Genomic DNA, 18,776 nt, shown 5'->3' with positions numbered 1-18,776 from the left:
TTTTATTCAGTTTGTCTATGTCGATGTGTGTCTGTCCCTATCAAATAAACTTTAATAAAAATGAATAAATAAAATAATAATAATAATAATAATAATAATAATAATAATTTGGCCACTGCCACTGCAGGTAGTTAATTAAATAGTTAATTAAGAGTTAATTAACTACTGGCAGGTAGACCTGCCCTTTATTCTATATTCAGACTGCTGCCTTTCTGCCTCTATTCATGTCTGTACAACACAAACAGAAACTTGAAATGTGTAAAATTTATATCAAAATCAATTATTTAAATTGGTTATACTGCATCTGAAAAGGCCCAGTAAGAGAGGGTCTGCTTCATATTTTTGTGACTGTGTCCAACATCTGTCTGTTTTAGTTGTAAGATTTTCTGAGATCTAACAGAGCTTTTCTTTGACAGAAAATGTTGGATTATCTAAAGGATAAGAAGGATGTGGGTTTCTTCCAAAGTCTGGCTGGTCTAATGCAGTCCTGCAGGCAAGTGTGCAACTTCTTTCTCATTGAAGACTTGATGATTTATTGTGTTTTTATGGCAACACTTCTCTGGTAATAGACCCAAATGGTTTGAAAACATGTTTTTTGGCTGAGAATGTATGGAGCCCTGCAGGAGACATGGGGCTCACAGGTCTGTTCCGTTCTTTTAGTGTTCTGGATCTGAATGCATTTGAGAGGCAGAACAAAGCAGAGGGGCTGGGCATGGTGACAGAGGAGGGATCAGGTAAGCACTCCTGTGTGACTGTTTGGGGTTATAAACCAACATCTTTACAGTCTTTTCTTTTTTTTGTCAATCATTAGCCCCATCTGGGGAATAAATTGAATGATTATTGAATTCTGATATGAAACTTCCTGTCTGTTAGCCCTTCCCATAAGACACAGCCTGACGTGTTTTCCTGTATTCACCACCTTGATGCCATGATGCAGATGAACATATTCATTGATATCACTTTCCTATGCAGTTTATAAATTTATTTTCCTTGTCAAACTACCTTATTTTTGAATTTGATAAATGTGATGAATTTATTACATCATTATTCTTTTAAGCCTTCTGCTGCTTTTGGACTAATGAATGACTATGTTAATATCTTTATCATGTAGAATTGTCTGGATAAACCTTAAGAATTGCCTATTGTATCAAGGATATTATTAAACATAAATATCACAATTCTAATCATTTTAAGCACATGAACCACACACATCATGGATGTTGTACTAAGAATTTGTAACACTGCTTTATGAAGCACAGCAATATCTTTCCCCCTTACATAAACAAGCAACAAGAATCTATTTTTATGATTTTCCAGTTTTAGTCACGTTATAAAAGTGAAGCAACTATAGTTTTACTTCTACATAGTGTTTTCACATAGAAGTTCCTAGAAATAGGAAAAATGTTTTCTATTCTAACAGCATGAACACGATTAATTGTTCATATGTCCATTTTGTCATTGTGCTCATCAGATTATTTTGAATTAAAATGAATCATTTCAGTAAAGAATCTACAGCAGAAACATCAGAACAGTTCTTTCACTTTTGTTTGTAAGAATCAATCTGAATTCCTAACATACATTTGTTTTATGTATTCAGCTGTAAGTTTTCCATTTATTTCTCTGTGTCTTAAGCTTCTTTCTGCATTTGGGTGGAACTTAACTGACTGACATTCCCACTGAATGTAGAACTCCATCTGCATCAGTGCTTTGCCAATCCCAAACCATTTTCTCATGTTTTAATTCCTGTTTTAATGTTTCTGTTAAACCTTTCATCTGCTTTCAGGCTGGTGTTGTATAACTTAGACAAAGATTGGAAAAGAGTTTAAAGTGAATTAAATTCAGTGCACATACTCATTATTGTGTGGCAGTTCAGTTAATCTTTATTTCATTTTTTTGTTTGTTTTGTTTTTGTTTTTGGAGAAGGGTTGCATTACTTTAATTTTATAACTCCAGATAATTTATAGTTTTTGCAGTACTTCCATTTTAAGGAAGTGGGTTTGTATTACAAAGTTTTGACCAGGAATTTTCTAACTTGCAGTAAATAAATACCTTAAAGCATCTTCACCTTGAAAGTCAGCTTTCTTGTTAAAGCTGGGCAGAGTGGGGCCGACAACATCAGAAAAACTCTAATTGTTATTTAATGATGGTTAGGTACAGAGGTTTAGGTTGCAGTGACCTACAAACACAGGACATTTTGGCCACATTAGGACAGAGGAGCTATCTGGTAAAAAGATAAAGCAATGTGAAAAATGCAAGATTAAAAATAGTTTCAATTAAAATTCTTTTTCATTAAATTTTCTGGATTTTTTATTTTTATTTTTTAGAATTTTTCATTTTGCAGCAGGTGTTTCAAATGGGATGATGATTGTTTTGGACCATTTCCCACTTTGGCCAGAAGACAATCAGACTTTTATGTAACTAATCCTGTAATGCAAAAGCAGCACTGGCTGCATGATTGTTTCTATGATTGTTTCTATGACAATATGTGAGACCGGAGTTTTAACATGATAGAAATCTTACTGCCAACTGTTTGATGTGTTTCCATCCAGAACAGCCTGGATTCCTTTTTTACTAAAAATCAAGGACTCAGCAGCTGCTGTCACACTGATTCTTATCTGCCTAAACAGAGTTAGGCCTGAAAGTGTTCGTCCCCCTAGCAGATTGAGATTTGGGATTATTTTGATTTAACCAAGACGTTTTCTTTTTATATTTGCTTTCAACCTTTTTACATCTCAACCAACCATCTTGTGTGATGAGATCAAGGTCTTTTTTATAAGGCCTTGTTGCTCTCATCCTTATCTTTAGATCCTATGAGGTTTATTATATTACTAGCAGTCAGAAGACACCTGACGGTCATAATAAGAGTCCTTCATATGCAGTGGTGCCAGCGGCAGGAATGATGCTGACACCATGTTGGCCTTTTTACAAACACTTCTAAGCATTTTCTAATCAAGTCCTGTCACGTGTATCGATTTATATGTGTGTGTTGTAAACATTGTTGTTGGGTGTTTTTTTTTTTTTTTTTTTTTTACAAGTTTAGTACAATTATTAGCAGTAGGGGAATTAATAGTGGAACATTTATTCAGTTTTAGAATAAATTAAAAGTTGATTTTTATGAATTTTTTATCTGTGGGGGAAGATCACCAAGTTTTTTCTCATCTATCTTGCTGCCTTTTTGCAGTATTCTGTATTTATTCTTAATTTCCTAATTTACACTGTTAGATGCCATGAGACAGTCCTTGATGTGTATAACCTTTTTAAAGGTGGATTTCACAGTGTTTAAAGGATTTTTGAAAAGTCCTTGCAGTTTTATCTTTTTAGACAAAGAACCCACGGTTTACTGGAACTAACTTTGCTTTTAACATTGCTGCCCCATTACACAGTAAGAGCAGACAGATATCCACTGTTGCTGGTTATAAATTCAACTCACAAACCATTTCAAATGAATAACCTACCATTAACCAAGGGTGTAATCAAGGATGCTTTCCAAGAGATCCTAAATAAAACAGGAACCATGTTTTTTTTTATTTGAACTCTCATGCTTTGCATATTTTTAATTGACCAAACAAAAACACGCAGTTTTTCAAAGTTCTTTTCCCTATATGTAATCTTTGTTTCTTTATTTGTGTCTTACTTTCTTTCTCTCTCTTTTTTCCCTCTGTTTTCCTTTTCTCATTTTTGTTTACTGCACTTTCCTCCCTACCTCAGTCATCACTCATGAGCGTGGTAATTATGCCTTCTGCCATTTTCTTGTGTGTTGATTGGTCTTTCTCTCTCCTTCACCCTGGCTGGTTTGGTTGTGTCAGTTCTGTCCAGGTCCTGAGTGCAGACATCTGTGTTTCCAGTTACTTTTTGCCTGACTGTCACCATCCCAATCCCTCTGTTGTTAGTCCCTCACAGTTTACTCCTGGGCTGGTTTTACTCTTGCTTTTTTTAAACGGCTATAAACAACTAATTTTTCAATAAAATTTTCAAATCTGGACATGGAACAAATGGTGGAAGTGTTGGCATCTCGCCATAGCCCCCTCAGGATCTGCACAGTATCTGGCACATTTTGAAAACAACTAATACGAGTACTGAACCTGTCCCACCCACATTCACCACCTCCTTCCTCTCAGTCCTCCAGTCAACCTTGAATCAGTTGGTTGTTTTGTCTTAGTAAGGAAGATGGTTATTGTGCTGTTGTTTGTTGTGAAGTGAACAGTCCCTTTGTGTTCTCAGCCTCTCAGTCATTTTCTGACTCACTCACTTGGGCTGCAATGAAACATCAGAGCAAGTTTAAACGTCCATCACAGATTAGTTAAAGCTGCAGTTTACGGTGCCACCAATATTCACATCCTGATGTTCTTCAGCTACACGAGTGTTTGAGGGATGTTTCTCTTTTGCCGAATGCATCACTCTGAATGTTAAAAACATTTTTTATCAAAAAATCTCTCATAGCAACAACATACCCTTAGTGCTAGACAGCATAAATAAGAGCAAACAGAAACATCCGTTTTTTTCAGTGTATAACTCTTTTCTGTTTTTATAGGGTTTTAAAAATAATTTAGATTTGCAAACGACAGTGCAGTAAAAATATTTGCCCCTGTACAGATTGCTTGTTTTGTTGCACTTAGATGTTTCAGACTTGCTTACTGCCAGATCTGCACAATCCAGAAATCACCTCAAGAGAACCTGTCAAGCAACATGAGTTGGACTAAAAAAATTATTAAGAACACATGGTGTCTCTGTCGGAAAAAGACTCATTGATATTATATTACCCCATTTCCAAAGCTTTGTGGTGATTTGGCCAGTCACTAAAACTACTCCTATACTACAACAATGGCATTTTCATGAGGTAACAAAGAACAAAACATCTAAAGCTCTGCAGGCCTCAGGTGAGGCCAGTGTTGATGACTGAGATGTGGCAAATATGGCCTCCATCAGAGGATGAGTGATGGGGAGCTGCTTTGGGAAATTCATCCAAAAATGTGAAAGAGAATGTCAACTAATCAGTTCTTGACCTTCACCTAAAGTACACTTTGGTTATACAACAGAAGGATGAAGCAAAGCACAGCAGGAAGTTCACCTTTGATTGGTTCAAATAAAGTGCATGTTTTGGAGTGTCATAGTCAAATCCGAACTTAAATTTAGCCTAGGTATTTCAGCTTCTGGAGTCGCATTTTCTTTAGAATATTTTAGAAATGCTCTACGACAAAATCTGTGAATAAGTAAATTTTTTGCAAATTGGAGTTACAGAAACCTGTTTGCAGTTGTTAAGAGTAGCGAACAATTATTTTTTTTCCACAGGTCAAGGTTGCTTTGGATAGCTTTTTTTTTCTTTTGATGAATGAAATCATTATTTAAAAACTGGATTTTATCTCAAGCATAAAAGATACAAAAAAAGGCAGAAATATGCACTATCTTGCCAAACCTATTTGCTCATCTGCCTTGACTCACATCTGAGCTTAAGTCACATCCCTTTCCTAATCCATAGAGTTCAATATGACGTTTGTTCACCTATGCAGCTAGAACAACTTCATCTCTTCTGTGAAGGCTGTTCTCAAGGAGTGTGTTTAAGGGGATTTTTGACCATTCTTCCAGAAGCACATTTGTGAGGTCACATAGTGATGTTGGATGAGAAGGCCTGACTCAGTCTCCACTCGAATTAATCCTAAAGGTGTTCTATCAGGTTGAGGTCAACCCGACAGACCTCATCCCGACAGAGGTCAGGACTCTGTGCAGTCCAGTCAGGCTCATCCACACCAGACTCTCCATCCATGTCTTTATGGACCTTACTTTGTGCTCTGGCACACAGTATTGTTAAGGGGTCAACTCCAAACTGTTCCCACACAGTTGGGATCATGGAAATGTCCAAAATGTCTTGGTGTGTTGAAGCATTCAGAGTTCCTTTCACTGGAACTAAGGAGCCAAGCCCAGTTGTTGAAAAACAAGCCCACACCATAATCTTCCCTCCACCAAACTTTACACTTGGTACAATGCAGTCAGACAAGTACCGTTGTCTTGGCAACCTCCAAACCCAGACTTGTCCATCAGATTGCCAGATGGAGAACACGTCTCCACTGCTCTAGAGTCCAGCGACGACGTTCTTTGCACCACATCATTCGACGCTTGTATTGCTCCATCAGTTTATGTTCCCTTCCACTTTGTGTCTAAGTTGCCGTTGTTCCCAAACACTTCCATTTTCTTAGAATACATCTGACAGTTGACTGTGGAACATTTAGGAGCGAGGAAATTTCACCACTGGATTTGTTGGGTGGCATCCTGTCAGTTCCACACTGGAATTCACTGAGCTCCTGAGAGCGAGCCATTCTTTCACAAATGTTTGTAAAAACAGTCTGTATGCTGAGATGTTTCAGTTTATACACCTGTGGCCATGGAAGTGATTGGAACATTGAATGTGGTCATTTAGATGGGTGAGCAAATACTTTTGGGAATCTAGTGTATGTAAGTAAATACTTTGCCTTCGTACAGTAGATGGATGAGTTGATGTCCACTCAAAGGCTTTTAAGAGGGTGTAGATTTTGCTACTATTGAGCTTTGCAGCTTTGTGCTTCACAGGAACCTACATATCTTCTAATCATTGCTGTTAATAGGTTGACAAAATGAGCCATTCCGGACTGAAAAGTGTTAGGACAGCCCAAAATGCTCTACACAATAAAATGTGTTTTATCTAATTTAGGGGCTGTAAAATGTTTACATTTTATTTTATCAACTCTAAACCAAAGTCAGTAGTTGCAGCCCTTCTCATCTATCATCTGCCACCTTTCATCCATTTTAAGAAGTCAAATGTTTCTTCCTCCCCATCTCTTATGGGGACCTCAGAGTGGCCGATTGTGGCCACACTGTTTCCAAGAGGAGACTGGACTCTGGCTTTTCTACTTCTTCTTTGTTGTTTTTGATGGTTAAGCTGTTTGCTGTAGTCTGTATTTGCTGTTTGTTTGTGAAATGATTCATTTGAAAGTTTGTTTTCTGAAAAAAAAAAACCTATTCTGACCACATGCACTTCTTTTCCATTTCTTTTTAAGCTTTGCTCAAGATTTTTCCTGATTAGATAATGACTGATTAAAAAAAGTTTAATGTAATATGTTGTGTATATGTTTAGATTGCTTAAGTTATAGAAAAAAAAATATTTTTAGTTGTTGGTGTATGGCACTTTTAAACACATACTTTTAAAGCACCTGTGAAATAAGTCCTTTTTTAAAGAATAAAGTAAATCATTTTACTCTGTGAACAATGCAAATTCTCCATCTGGTTTAATGTTGTTTGGAATAAGACCGAAAGTACAAAATATTCTCACCAAGTGCTTCAGACCAATTTAATAAATAACACACAAATTAAAACAATTTGAATCTTCTTTAAGTCTATATAATTTACCCAGGTTGAATACCAGTCAATTCAAAGCAAATGTCTGTACTAATCTGACTATGAAGAGGCTTAAATTTGACCCACTGCAACTCCCAGTCTGTCCAGGATGCCCCCCCGCCCCCACCAATCCATAACGAGTGCTGCTCAACAGTGAGATTAATAATACATATAACAGTTGTAATATGGACATGCATAAGGTCCTGCCTCTACATGCCCACATTCAACCATAATTGGCCAATGCAGGGTATTTGTCACCACTTGCAGCAAGCAGCCTGGCATCCTCACAACTCATCACATTGTGTTGATCTCTGGTCCACGTCTCTCTGGTGATCACCAACCCTAACCCTGGATGATCATCCAGGGACAGGAGTGTGATGGTAAGAAATCTTATAGGGATCATGATGGAGGGTGACCTCAATTCTGCATTGCCATTTTCCCCGTCTCCAAAACCAGTATAGGTATAGGTCAGAGACTGCACATTCCCCAGTAAAGACCCCATTTTGTCTGTACACCACCATTATATATGAGATGAATGAGCAACCTATAGAAGCAGCTGCTGCAGTAATACCTGCATCGTCCTTTGTGTGACCTCATCACTCTCATATTGTTCTGGTGAATATTGTAGTCCACACAGTGTTTCACCTAACTGAGCTTTGTAGGTTCTGTTCAGACAAAAGTTCTGTCTGGAACTATATTTACTCTGACTGAGGTTGCATTCACACCAGTCCTGTTTGGTCTGCTTTAGTCCACCACCATTCTGTCTGTCCAGAAGGTCCAGTTCGTTTGGGAGGTGTGAATGTATTCAAACTCTGATGCAGACCAAAAACTGAACTCTGGTTCGCCTACAAACCTAGGACTCAGTTCAGTTGTAGTAAATTTGGGTCCAGTTGGAATGCATATGTGAACGCTAAGCAGGCTGGAGACCACCCCAAAAGCAGGAAGTGGACTACAGTGCAGGGCATGCTGGGTAAATACAACCTTAACAAATGTGTGTGTGTCTAGTGCCAGCAGGAGAAATGTGAGTAAACATTTATCTATGTTGTTCATCTGAGACAGCTACCCATGTTTTCCAAAAGGCCCATATTTGATTAATAACACTTTTTTTCAAAGCCTTAAGGAATTCAAGGTGTAATCTATAGCCTCCATCCACAGCCCTCCCCCTTCCAGCCCCAACATACATCACGTGACATCCTGGTAGGACTGCTCTATGCATAAAGAAGTGGAATCTGCTCGTTTGCCAGAGAACACTTTCAGTCCTGTTCCAGACTGAATCTCTCCTCTAGGCCAGTTCTGTTTCTGGTCACTTTGTATGGATGTGTTCTGTTAATGTTTCTGTTCATGTTTTGTTTTATCACATGGTCTTTGGTCTTTCACCCTTTCTTTGCCCATTTCATGGTTTAGAGCAGTATTTTTACACAGTCAGAGTAGCCAGCTTCATTTTCCTCAGTGGTTTACAGAATCTACAAGCAGTGAACTTCAAACTCTTTCAACCAAATGATAAAACCAGCCAAAGTCCCATTCTGACTGTAAAATGCTGCACTATATAGACTACACTTGAGTTTTGTGCCAAGTGCTTGGCTGCCCACCTTTAATCCAACAGTGTGTCTGTGTGTTTGTGTTAGATAAGAAACGTGTATCATTGACACTGTAGTAAAGAAAGCACTGGTGATATCCTTACATTAGCATCTCTCTTTTAACATATCTTCACTCTCCATCTTCCTGTCTGTCCTGTTGTTTCTCACATGTTGTCTGCTCCTGTTGTCCTTTCTCTGATTTCTGTGTCTGTATATATGAATGTGTGTGTGCTTTTATGTTTGCTCCTGCTTGTGTTGTTGAAATGTTTGTGCATACACATGTCTGTGATTGTGCTTATGTGTGCCTGCATGTGTGCGTGTCTGTGTGTGTGGGTGTGTGTGCGCGTGTGCGTTTGTTTCTTCTCTTTGGCCAGGTGAGAAGGTCATGCAGGATGATGAGTTCACCTGTGACCTTTTCCGCTTCCTGCAGCTGCTTTGCGAAGGACACAACTCGGGTACTAAGCTCTCTCCTATTGGTTCTTAATTTATAGAGAAACGTGAAGCAGGCTGTGAATTAAGCTCCATGGCTCTGACTTATATACAAGTGATATAAAGTGGTCTGTTCTGTTAAAACTAGGTCTTTTTTTTCTAGCTTAGAAGGGAGGAAGATAAATCTGATCTATAAATCAAATGATTCTTATGTAAAAAGTATTCACCCTCTTGGATGTTTCACCCCTTTTTTTTTTTTTTTATAAATCAATCACGATCACTTGGCTTTTTTTTGACAAAACAATTTGCAAAAGAATAAAAAAAAACTTAAAGTGAAATCTATGTTTCTACAAAATGATGACAATTAAATAAAAATAATTTACATAAAGTGAATGTATAAATATTCACCCCCTTCAAGTCAGTATTTGGTATTTTCATCTCCACCTCTGTCCACAGGGAGTGTGTGTGGTTTGGCCTCAGTCAGGCTGCTCTTCTGAATGTTGCAGTTTTCCTCCATTATTCTTGCTAAACTGTTCCAGCTCTCTAAGGTGTTCTGGTCTTTGACTGGGCCACTTTTGAACATCCACCTTGGTGTCTTCAGACCATCTGTGTGCATCTTCAGGTGGATGTTTCGGCTCATTGTCTGGTTGGAGAAAAAATGCTCTCTGAAGCCGGTGATTTGTAAAAGCAATAAAATGTAAAACATCCAAGGGGGTGAAAGTCTTTAATGGACTCTGTCTGAAGCTTATGAAACATCTTGTTCTGCTTTTTCCCTTTCAACTTTATATATTCTTGTTTTTGCTTCATCTTGTTTCAGATTTCCAGAACTACTTGAGGACACAAACTGGGAACAATACAACCGTCAACATCATTATCTCTACTGTTGACTACTTACTCAGAGTTCAGGTTAGTTTTTTCTCTTCACAGCTGCAATATGACAAAAATCCAATTTTACTCTGAGGCACATTTCCTTATAGAAGCTTGAAAAAACACTCTGTTGGTTATATGGACACTGTGACATCCTTCATATTTTGCCAACAAACAATCCTAACTAGCCAGTTTCATACAAAGCAGTTAATTTGAGTGGAAAAAATATTTTGGAACAAGTTCATCAGTTAGTAACAGAATGACAAAAATAAATTATTTTTTGGCTGAAGACTCCAAAAATAAGCTGCTGAATAATGTAGACATGGCATAGAAGGACTTATCCTTCATAATGAACTAATCTATAATTTGCATTTGGTTGGTCGCTTATTCAGTAAAATTCCAAGCTTGTAATTTTACTGAAAAAACTTTAATTTCCCATCCTTGCTCCTCAGGAGTCTATCAGTGACTTTTACTGGTATTATTCTGGGAAGGATGTTATTGATGAGCAGGGCCAGAGGAATTTCTCCAAGGCAATCAATGTGGCCAAACAGGTGTTCAACACGCTTACAGAGTACATCCAGGTAAGAGAATTCAGCAGAAATAAACAAAGAGCTTCATTTCTAATAAAAATCCCTATATTTTAAAAATAGCTACTAACAAGTCCCACGAGGCGGACGACCAGTCTTCCCTTAATCAGATCCAAACATGAACTTCTCCTGTATGTTGCGGTACATGTACTCCTAATGAATGGCTTCTTATCTTCCCCTCACGTTATGCAGTGTCATTTAATGTTTTCTTGTTTGAAAAAATAGTTTTACATCATTGTGTGTACAGGGTGACACATCGCCCTGTACAGTGAAACTGACTGAGTTTGTTTTTGTAGGGACCGTGCACAGGCAACCAGCAGAGTCTGGCACACAGTCGCTTGTGGGATGCTGTGGTTGGCTTCCTGCATGTCTTTGCTCACATGCAGATGAAATTATCTCAGGTTAGTGGGAAACAACTTGGGTAGAAACTGACAGGTCTCATAAAGTCACCCATTTTGTGTTTTGGTTTGTTATTAGTTGATTGAGTAGATTGAAAGTCTGCATTTCTTTGCTATGCATGTGTGAAATTAAGCATTTGAAAGACAATTTGTACCTTCTTTTAATTAGCCTAGTATAAATGGGTAAATACTGGGTTCCAGACTGATCAAACGTGTTTCCTTCTCTTTCCTCTCAGGACTCCAGTCAGATTGAGTTACTAAAAGAACTGATGGATCTGCAGAAAGACATGGTGGTTATGTTGCTGTCTATGCTGGAAGGTATATTTATGTTCATAGCAAATGTATGACTTATTGTAGATTGATCAATTAAATTTATTTGTATAACACATTTCAGCAGCAAGGCAGGTCAACGTAAAAACACAAAAGTACAAAGTCATAGAACACACAGTCAGCAATTGGACCATTACATTTTGTCAAGTGCCACTGTCAGAATGTCAGTTAATGTTTCATATGTATGATGTTTCAAAAGCTAAACAGGAGGGTCTTTAGTCTAGATCTATATTATAGATAGAAACACCAGATGCATACATTAGTTGTTTTCAGGTAAGCTGTGTCTACAATGGTTGTTAAATCCTGTCTAACAAATATTCACTGTTACCCCCTCAGGTAATGTAGTAAATGGGACAATTGGCAAACAAATGGTTGATATGTTGGTGGAATCGTCCAACAACGTGGAGATGATCCTCAAGTTCTTTGACATGTTCCTGAAACTGAAAGACCTGACCTCCTCTGATGGTTTCAAGGAGTATGACCCCGATGGAAAAGGCAAAAAGCTCTGAACACTTTTTGGGTTTAACAAGTTATTAATAGCCCTAATGAGAAATGTGCTGCATTGACATTTTTTGCATATGGAGTGTTTTGCATGGTGGAAATAGTTTGTGATTTGTTGGTTCGTGTATGAACCTACAGGTGTCATCTCCAAAAGGGACTTCCATAAAGCCATGGAGAGCCACAAACACTACACCCAGTCTGAAACGGACTTCCTCCTCTCCTGTGCTGAGACTGATGAGAATGAACTTCTGGACTATGAGGAGTTTGTGATGCGTTTTCATGAACCTGCTAAGGTGAGTCAGAACACAGAGCACTGAATGTACACTGACAAAATGCATACTCTAATTTGTTGCAGCTAATCTTATTAGTTTTGCTCAGGCTACAGTTCTGATTTGACTGAAAGTCATATCAGAATTATAGCTTGAGAAAAACTATTCAAATTAGAATAATTGTTTGTTTGTTTTTTAAGTTGGTTCAAAGAAAAGATTTTCCAACACATTTACAGTTGACAGAATTATTGTAAGCTCAGGGAACAAACAAGACATTTCTTTTTTTTTTCTTTGTTTTTTTTTATAAAGTGGCTTGAGATGATGTGATTTGCTGCTATACAAATAAACTGATTTGAATTGAAGGTTGCATTGTTGCCGACGTCCTGGGTTTGAATTCCAGGTCTTTCTGCATGGACTTTGCATGTCCCCCATGCTGGTTCCCTCTGGGTGCTCCAGCTCTTTCCCACAGTCTTAAAATTGACTGTTGATTATTCTGTCTAAGTATTGGACTTGTTCATGCACCCATTAACTCTGTGTTGGCCTGTGATGGAGTGGAGACCTGTCAGGGTGTACTCCACCCCTAACCCTATGACCACTAGCCTCCAGACAGATGGATGGATGGAGCTGAATTCAATTCAAAGAGAAGATATTTGGAAAAACAATGTGCAAATCAATCAGCTATTGAAATAACGAATCAAAATATCAATAAGAACCCCAAGGGCAAAAACAAAAACCTTAACAACCATTTTTGCCTAATCTGTCATTTGCCTACACATTCCACTCGATCTCACCTCAGTGTTCCATCTGGGATTTCTCCCATTGACTTGGATTTATGGAGCTAGACTTTCTGCCAGGTTGATCAGCGGACAGAAGGAGAAGTTGTGAACGATGATGTTGAGTTTCTCCTCCGTTTTAGAATTGCAGTGTACCTGTAGTTAGTTTCAGCAATGGCAGCGGAGGAAGAAGCTGTTCAGTCTGTGATGATTGATCACAGTGCAGGTAATTTCCAGTAAATTCCATAGAACTGGCGCATTACATATGTCATAGACAAACGTTAGCTACTGGGTAAAATTTCAAACTTCAACAGAGTCTAGGACTGCAGGAAGAAATCGTTTCTCAACAGCTGAGAGCTCAGACCCTCTAGGTGAAACAAATAGCGTAGAACAAGGAGCTGGTTTTCACCAGGATGGTGTATGTGTAGAGTTCAGCCAGACATCACACACCCAAGGATTATTTAAATAACAAAGGTTGGATCATTTAGTTTTCTCAAACTTGTAAGTTAAGTTCATTCTTTTGGTTCCATCATGATCCATTATGCCTAACATCCTTAAAGGCAATAAAGGTTTAATTTCATATTTACTCTTCACTTTGTTACTCAGGACATTGGCTTCAATGTGGCAGTTTTGTTGACAAATCTGTCCGAGCACATGCCTCATGACACCCGCCTGCAGACCTTCCTGGAGCTGGCCGAGAGCGTCCTCAACTACTTCCAGCCATATCTGGGCCGGATCGAGATCATGGGCAGCGCCAAGCGCATTGAGCGGGTTTACTTTGAAATCAGTGAGTCCAGTCGGACACAGTGGGAGAAACCTCAGGTGAAAATGCTTTTAACAATCCATCACTTCAGATGATAGATCATAGATCTGTCTGTTAACCCTGAAACTTTCTCCAAACATCCCTCCTGTGTGTGCAGGTTAAAGAATCAAAACGCCAGTTCATCTTCGATGTGGTGAATGAAGGTGGAGAGAAAGAGAAGATGGAGCTGTTTGTGAATTTCTGTGAGGACACCATCTTTGAAATGCAGCTAGCAGCGCAGATGTCCGATGCTGGCGAGCGCTCAGCTGTGAAAGAGGAGAGTGAGCGAGAGAAATGTGACGAGGAAAACCCTGACATGGGCTTCTTCTCTATGTCTACTGTGCGCTTGGCTTTAATCGCCCTTCGTTATAACGTCATGTTGCTCATAAAGGTGGGAGCACGCATTTCCTTCACTGCCGATTTAACTTGTATATTTTGAAAAACTTGCATGTTTTTCAAAATATGCAAATATATATTGATTCACTGTCTTCCAAGCTTTCCACATATGAAGTCTTTGTAATGAAAAAAATGCAGTCTTATGTAAATATTTTTATACATCACAAATTTAAAAAAAATATTCGGTAACACTTTATTTGAAGGGGGGTGAATAAGACTGACATGACACTTTCATAAACATGACATAACACCTGTCATGAACATGAATAAGCCTTCATGAATATTTATGACTCTTGTCATAAAGCGTCATTCGGTAAATTATGACACTTTTAATACAAAGTTGAAGTTATGACAACTTGACATTAACCAAGAAATCATTACTGATATAAATTTGTTATAAAAGTATCACTGATTGCACTTTAAAAATGAGGTAACTTTATGTTATTAAAGGTAAAGTTTAAACAGTAATGATTTCTTGGTTAATGTCAAGTTGTCATAACAAAGACATTTTGAATAATGTCAACTTTGTATTAAAAGTGTCATAATTTACCGAATGACGCTTTATGACAACAGTCATAACTATTCATGAAGGCTTATTCATGTTCATGACAGGTGTTATGTCATGTTTATGACAGTGTCATGACAGTCTTATTCAACCCCCTTCAAATAAAGTGTTACCAAATATTCTAATCTTTACCTGGACAAAACATGTAAATTAAACCTGAGATGGTGGCAGCAGTGTTGTCTGTCTGCTGGAAGATGGAGCAGATGCCTTACATGACAAAAACATAATATGATATTGAATTATGAAGCAATTAATAAACATAGCATTTTGTTCAGTGTCATCATCAAAATCATCAATACACATCAAATGTTGGTCAATGTTCCATTTATTATGGTTCAAAAGCAATTCTAACCAGATTGACTTTCAGTGTAGAGCAGGGTTTCTCAATTCTGGTCCTCAGGCCCTCCTGTTTTAGGTGTTCCCCTTCTGCCACATACCTGGATTGAAACTGTGAGTGATTAACAGGCTTCTGCAGTACTTAATGGCTGCAGATCATTTGGATCAGCTTTTCTGGAATAGAGGCACATCTAAAACATACAGAGCAGGGGGCCTGAGGACTGGAACTGAGAAGCACTGGTCTAGAGGAACTCAGTGTTTCAGCTGTTCTGCAGTTTTCTGGAAGTTTGCTCCAGATTTATGGTGTATAGAAGCTGAAGGCTGCTTCTCCATGTTTAGTTTTGTTTCTGAATGCAGAACAGACAGTGAAGACACTGTTGCAGTAATCAATGCGACTAGATAAACTCATGGATGAGTTTCTCTAGATCTTGTTTAGACGTTAGTTCTCTAATCCCAGAAATGATCTTCAGGTGAAAGAAGGCTGGCTTTGTAACGGTCTTCATGTGGCTCTGAAGGTTCAGATCAGAGTCCACCTCGAGGGGCACAGTGATGTGCAGCAGAGTGTCCAGTGACCTGAGCTTTGGCTTTGTTCTTTCTTCAGGTGCTGTCAATGAAGAGCCTAAAGAAACAAATGAAGAAGATCAAGAACATGACACTGAAAGACCTGGTGACCACTCTGGTGTCTTTCTACTGGTCAGTGCTGCTGGGTCTCCTCCATGTGACCTTCAGTGTGGCTCGAGGATTTTGCAGAATCTTCTACAATACCTTCATGGGAGGGAATTTAGTAGAGGGAGCCAAAGCTGTCAAGGTTATTTATTTAAAAATGGTTGAAGAAAGAACTATTTAGATTCTGCATCAGCTATTCATAAAGAGCTAAAGTTTCTCCATCCATAGGTGTCAGAACTGCTGGCCACCATGCCTGATCCCACCCAGGACGAGGTCCGCGGTGAAGGAGACGAGAGAGAGAAGAGGCTGTCTGAGCGCAGCTCCCCGAAGGAGGACCTGGCTGATCTAGCAGTTAATACCAGTGAAACTGAGCTGCTGTCTGACATTTTTGGTCTTGACTTGAGAAGAGAGGGGGGACAGTACAAAATCACCCCCCATAACCCCAACGCTACCCTCACAGAGCTCCTCAACTCCCCAGTGCCCCCCTCAGCGCCGCCCCCTGCTCCACAGCCAGAACTCAAACAAAGACATCAGGTGAATGAAACATTTTCTACTTTGGGTTTATTCATTGCATATAGTCATCTGTGCAGGAATCACCCTGAACTTGTTCTAAGCTCAGGTATCAATCAGTTCATGTTTCTAGTTCAGCATCTAAACCTTCAGAACTAAATCCAATACTCCAAATTGAGTCTTCATTTATCACTCTTTGTCTAGAATAATTTAAAAGATGTATCCATTATGTCATTTGTAACCGACTTATTATCTCTTGCTGTCTTTGCTCATATAAACTGTATTTTATATTTTTATAATGGCTGAATTGCTAGAACCACTGCTGTCTTTCCCATATTTTAATGTATTTGTCACCATAAAGCTAAAGGAGTCTGAAATATGGAGTATAAATGATCCGTTTAGTCTAGGTGTGGAACTATAATCACTTTAACCATGTCATTATCATCTCAGTGTGTGTGTGGGTTTTTTTGTTGTTTCCCTTTCAAATATTCTTTCACATTAAAACCACAAACCGTAGTAGTGTAAATCTCACTGCACTTTTTTTGTTCAGCATCCATAAAATCAAAATGGTGCTCCAGGAACCTCATGCATTACTTTAGTAGTGACAGAGTGAAAACAATGAGGCTAATGCTCCTCTGAAAGCCTGGGATAATGTAAAATAAAGAAAATATTAGTGCTGAGGTAGAAGTGTAATCAGAAAAGGAAAATTATGCATCTTTTTTCCAATTGGAATCTGACAATCTGAAAAGGCACCTGTATTCAGCAGGCTTTGTAGAATCAATTGTCACTGTGGTTCCAGTTGTAAGACTTTTTTGGAGGCATTCAGAGATTATTCTGTCTATATCATTAGAATGCAGGAATGGTCGAATATGAATCTTTCCATTGAAGCTCTACCTGCACATTCAGAGTTACTGCCCTGAGAAATTAAGTTAATTTATGTTCTTTCATTTATTTATTTATTTCAAAATGATCTACTTAAATCCTTCAAAATAATCAGGGGAAAAACCTTTGTTGGACTTGTAGCGATCAAACCCTGCTTACAATTTCTGACCAGTTTTTCCCATTTTTCCTCAGGTATTTTGACCCGACAGTTTAAAGTGATGGCTTCCTGTCCATCACCCTAATCTTTAGCTCCTTCCATAGATTCTCTAGCAGATTCCAGTCAGAACCTGCCAGAGAATACCGGTTCCTTGTTACCTTACACAATAGGTAACAGGGAACCTGAGCCATCAGGTTCCCTGTTACTCTGAAACTTTAATATCTCCTCTGGTCAGAGGAAACATGTTGGTCAAATTAAAAGATAACTTCATATCTAAATCTGCCTGGGGTATGAATAATTTCAGGTTCAACTGTAGCATTTTGTAGGTATGGTAAAAAGTTTTATTTTGCTCTTGTCTGACCTTATTTTCTAAAGGCAACAGGCAAACCAGACTTTACCTTTCATTGTTTCATTCTTCCACTATTTTATAAAAGCCTGATTTGTGCAATTGTGCCACCTGAGCCATGGTTCACTGCAGCTCCTCCAGAGCCACTGTGGGCTTATCACCATGTAAAACATGATGGACTGAACAGAGCTCTGAGAGACACTCAAAGTTTGGGATTTTTTTCTAGAACTTAATCACACATTTCCAGTTTTTGTTTAATAAAATCACTGAGATATTTTTGTTGGACCGAACATGCTGTGGATTCAACATGGCAAATGTAGGAAACCATAAAGGGGTGTGAACACTTTTGTAAGACCCTGTATGACTGAGACTCATGCTGAATAACAACAACTATGCATATTTTCTAATCATGTCTTCTGCTTTAGTCAAAGAGTGGTTCCTCTGAAAAGAAGGAAGAAATACCAGAAGCTGAAGTTGAACCTGAAAAAATGTCAGAGTAAGAAAGTTTTTATTGTCGTCATAAGAACAACTTTTGGGGGGCAAAAACGAGAGAAATAGACGAATATGGACAAACAGCACAAAGCCTCAAGCACTGTTTCATGATTGTAGAGAGGAACATGTGGTGAAGCAAGAGAAACAAGTGAAGAATGAGAAGATGAAATCAAAAGTGAGAAAACATCACAACTCAAAGTCTGATGAACCAGATCTGCAGGAGTCGGCTGTCCTGAAGAAAATCCTGGCCTACCAGAGGAAACTGCTGGTATGACCAACACTTCTGTCCTGTCCCATACTGTCCTGTCCCATACTGTCCTGTCCCATACTGTCCTGTCCTGTCCCATCCTGTCCTGTCCCATACTGTCCTGTCCCATACTGTCCTGTCCTGTCCCATACTGTCCTGTCCCATACTGTCCTGTCCCGTCCCATACTGTCCTGTCCCATACTGTCCTGTCCCATACTGTCCTGTCCCATACTGTCCTGTCCCATACTGTCCTGTCCTGTCCCATACTGTCCTGTCCCATA

At 38.7% G+C, this 18,776-nt stretch overlaps 1 protein-coding gene and 1 long non-coding RNA gene across 2 annotated transcripts in view; both read left to right on the top strand.

The window, feature by feature from the left end:
- LOC106960988 (ryanodine receptor 2-like) overlaps nt 1–18,776 on the top strand; it is a 106,812-nt gene that overhangs the window by 71,875 nt on the left and 16,161 nt on the right. The window contains exons 59-74 of the mRNA XM_015054422.1: nt 417–493; nt 661–734; nt 3,709–3,726; nt 9,317–9,397; nt 10,189–10,277; nt 10,691–10,819; nt 11,122–11,226; nt 11,460–11,541; nt 11,890–12,048; nt 12,193–12,347; nt 13,703–13,918; nt 14,017–14,289; nt 15,797–16,003; nt 16,090–16,395; nt 18,182–18,252; nt 18,366–18,516. Of these exons, the coding sequence (XP_014909908.1) occupies nt 417–493; nt 661–734; nt 3,709–3,726; nt 9,317–9,397; nt 10,189–10,277; nt 10,691–10,819; nt 11,122–11,226; nt 11,460–11,541; nt 11,890–12,048; nt 12,193–12,347; nt 13,703–13,918; nt 14,017–14,289; nt 15,797–16,003; nt 16,090–16,395; nt 18,182–18,252; nt 18,366–18,516 (2,193 nt within the window). The remainder of the gene's footprint in view (nt 1–416; nt 494–660; nt 735–3,708; nt 3,727–9,316; nt 9,398–10,188; nt 10,278–10,690; nt 10,820–11,121; nt 11,227–11,459; nt 11,542–11,889; nt 12,049–12,192; nt 12,348–13,702; nt 13,919–14,016; nt 14,290–15,796; nt 16,004–16,089; nt 16,396–18,181; nt 18,253–18,365; nt 18,517–18,776) is intronic.
- Nucleotides 3,733–7,543, top strand: LOC106960989 (uncharacterized). Its single transcript, XR_001427691.1, has 2 exons — nt 3,733–5,677; nt 5,708–7,543. It is a non-coding gene; the product is annotated as an uncharacterized LOC106960989 (long non-coding RNA).

Source organism: Poecilia latipinna, unplaced genomic scaffold (genome assembly GCF_001443285.1).
Source record: "Poecilia latipinna isolate Pla-1442-1.1 unplaced genomic scaffold, P_latipinna-1.0 Scaffold1251, whole genome shotgun sequence".
In the NCBI taxonomy this organism is placed as follows: Eukaryota; Metazoa; Chordata; class Actinopteri; order Cyprinodontiformes; family Poeciliidae; genus Poecilia; species Poecilia latipinna.
Note: the sequence above shows the minus strand (reverse complement) of the source record. Positions and strands in the feature narration are given on the sequence as shown.